Source organism: Lepidothrix coronata, unplaced genomic scaffold (assembly GCF_001604755.1).
Source record: "Lepidothrix coronata isolate B3197 unplaced genomic scaffold, Lepidothrix_coronata-1.0 Scaffold626, whole genome shotgun sequence".
Lineage (NCBI taxonomy): Eukaryota > Metazoa > Chordata > Aves > Passeriformes > Pipridae > Lepidothrix > Lepidothrix coronata.
Window position 1 is genome coordinate 8,311 of NW_016690806.1, and position 1,848 is coordinate 10,158.

The 1,848-nt window shown below is 55.4% G+C and overlaps 1 protein-coding gene across 1 annotated transcript in view; it reads left to right on the forward strand.

Annotated features, from left to right (window-relative positions):
- CLPTM1 (CLPTM1, transmembrane protein) overlaps nt 1-1,848 on the forward strand; it is a gene marked incomplete at its 3' end in the record, with an annotated part of 14,791 nt that overhangs the window by 7,781 nt on the left and 5,162 nt on the right. The window contains 2 exon segments of the mRNA XM_017839972.1: nt 14-215; nt 1,506-1,704. Of these exon segments, the coding sequence (XP_017695461.1) occupies nt 14-215; nt 1,506-1,704 (401 nt within the window).

A 1,848-nucleotide genomic window follows, 5' to 3' on the forward strand; every position in this document is an offset into this window, starting at 1 on the left:
AGGGCTGGGAAAGGGTCCAGGAAAGGGCTGGGAAAGGGGGAGAAGGGGGTTGGGAGGTTCCTGGGGGGGGTTGAAAGGAGGGAAAAGGGCCACGGAAACCCGGAAAAGCTTCCCCTGTTCCCTCCCCAGTGATCAACAAGTACAAGCGCCGGCGCTTCCAGAAAACCAAGAACCTCCTGACGGGGGAGACGGAGGCGGATCCCGAAATGATCAAGGTCCAGGGAGCTCCTTTTTGGGGGGGGTTGGGGAGGTTTTGGGGGGGTTTTGGGGGGGTTTTCCCGACTTGGGCAAACCCCTTGACGTCCAGGGCCCTTGGTGGGCTCCTTGGAGGGTTTTTGGGATGGAGGAGATGGTCTCCAGGATCTCCTTGGAGGGTTTTTGGGATGGAGGGGATGGTGTCCATGGGATCCTTGGAGGGTTTTTGGGATGGAGGAGATGGTGTCCATGGTCTCCTTGAAGGATTTAGGAAGGAGGGGATGATCTCCTTGGAATACTTGGAAGGAGGGGATGGTCTCCATGATCTCCTTGGAGGGTTTTTGGGATGGAGGGGATGGTCTCCATGATCTCCTTGGAGGATTTTTGGGATGGAGGGGATGGTGTCCATGATCTCCTTGGAGGGTTTTTGGGATGGAGGGGATGGTGTCCATGATCTCCTTGGAGGATTTAGGAAGGAGGGGATGATCTCCTTGGAATAATTGGGAAGGAGAAGATGATCTCCTTGGAATACTTGGAAGGAGGGGATGGTGTCCATGATCTCCCTCCAGGATTTTTGGGATGGAGGGGATGGTCTCCATGATCTCCTTGGAGGATTTCTGGGATGGAGAGAATGATTTCCTTGGAGTATTTTTGGGATGGAGAAGATGATTTCCATGATCTCAGTGGAGTTTTTTAGGGAAAGAGATGATGATCTCCTTGGAATAATTGGAAGGAGAGAATGATCTCCATGATCTCCTTGGAGGGTTTTTGGGATGGAGGGGATGATCTACTGGGAGGATTTTTGGGATAGAGGGGGATGGTCTCCATGATCTTGGAGTCTTTGGGAAGGAGGAGATGATCTCCTTGGAATACTTGGAGAGAGGGAATGGTGTCCATGATCTCCTTGGAGGATTTTTGGGATGGAGGGGATGGTCTCCTTAGAGGATTTTTGGGATGGAGAGGATGCTCTCCCCGATTTCCTTGGAGTCTTTGGGATGGAGCTGATGATCTCTCTGAGTATTTTTGGGATGGAGGCGATGATCTCCATGATCTCCTCGGAGGATTTTTGGGATGGAGGGGATGATCTCCATGGAATATTTGGGATGGAGGGAATGATCTCCGTGATCTCCTTGGAGTCTTTGGGAAGGAGCTGATGATCTCCTTGGAATAATTGGGAGGGAGGGGATGCTCTCCACGACCTCCTCGGAGCATCCCTGGGTTTGGGGAGGGGGTTGTCTCTTCCCTCTCCCCGGGGGTTGACGGATCCGGCGCCGCTCCCGGCCGTGGATCCGGCGCCGTTCCCGTTGCAGAGGGCGGAGGATTTCGGCCCCGTGGAGGTGATTTCCCACTGGCACCCCAACCTGACCATCAACATGGTGGACGACCACACGCCCTGGGTGAAGGGCAGCGTCCCCCCGCCCCTGGACCAGTGTGAGCACCGGGAATGCCGGGAGCATCCCGACATTCCGGGGATTGGGGGGATCAGGAGGGTCCCCGGGAGCTGGGAGGGTCTCCCAGGGGGATTTTGGGGTCACAACTGGAGGGGACACACCCAAAACTGGGGCAGGGGGGTCAGAACTGAAAGGAGGAGCACCCCTGCAGCAGTGGGAACACTGGGAATTCCGGGAGCATCCTGAAATTCCTTGGCCCAGG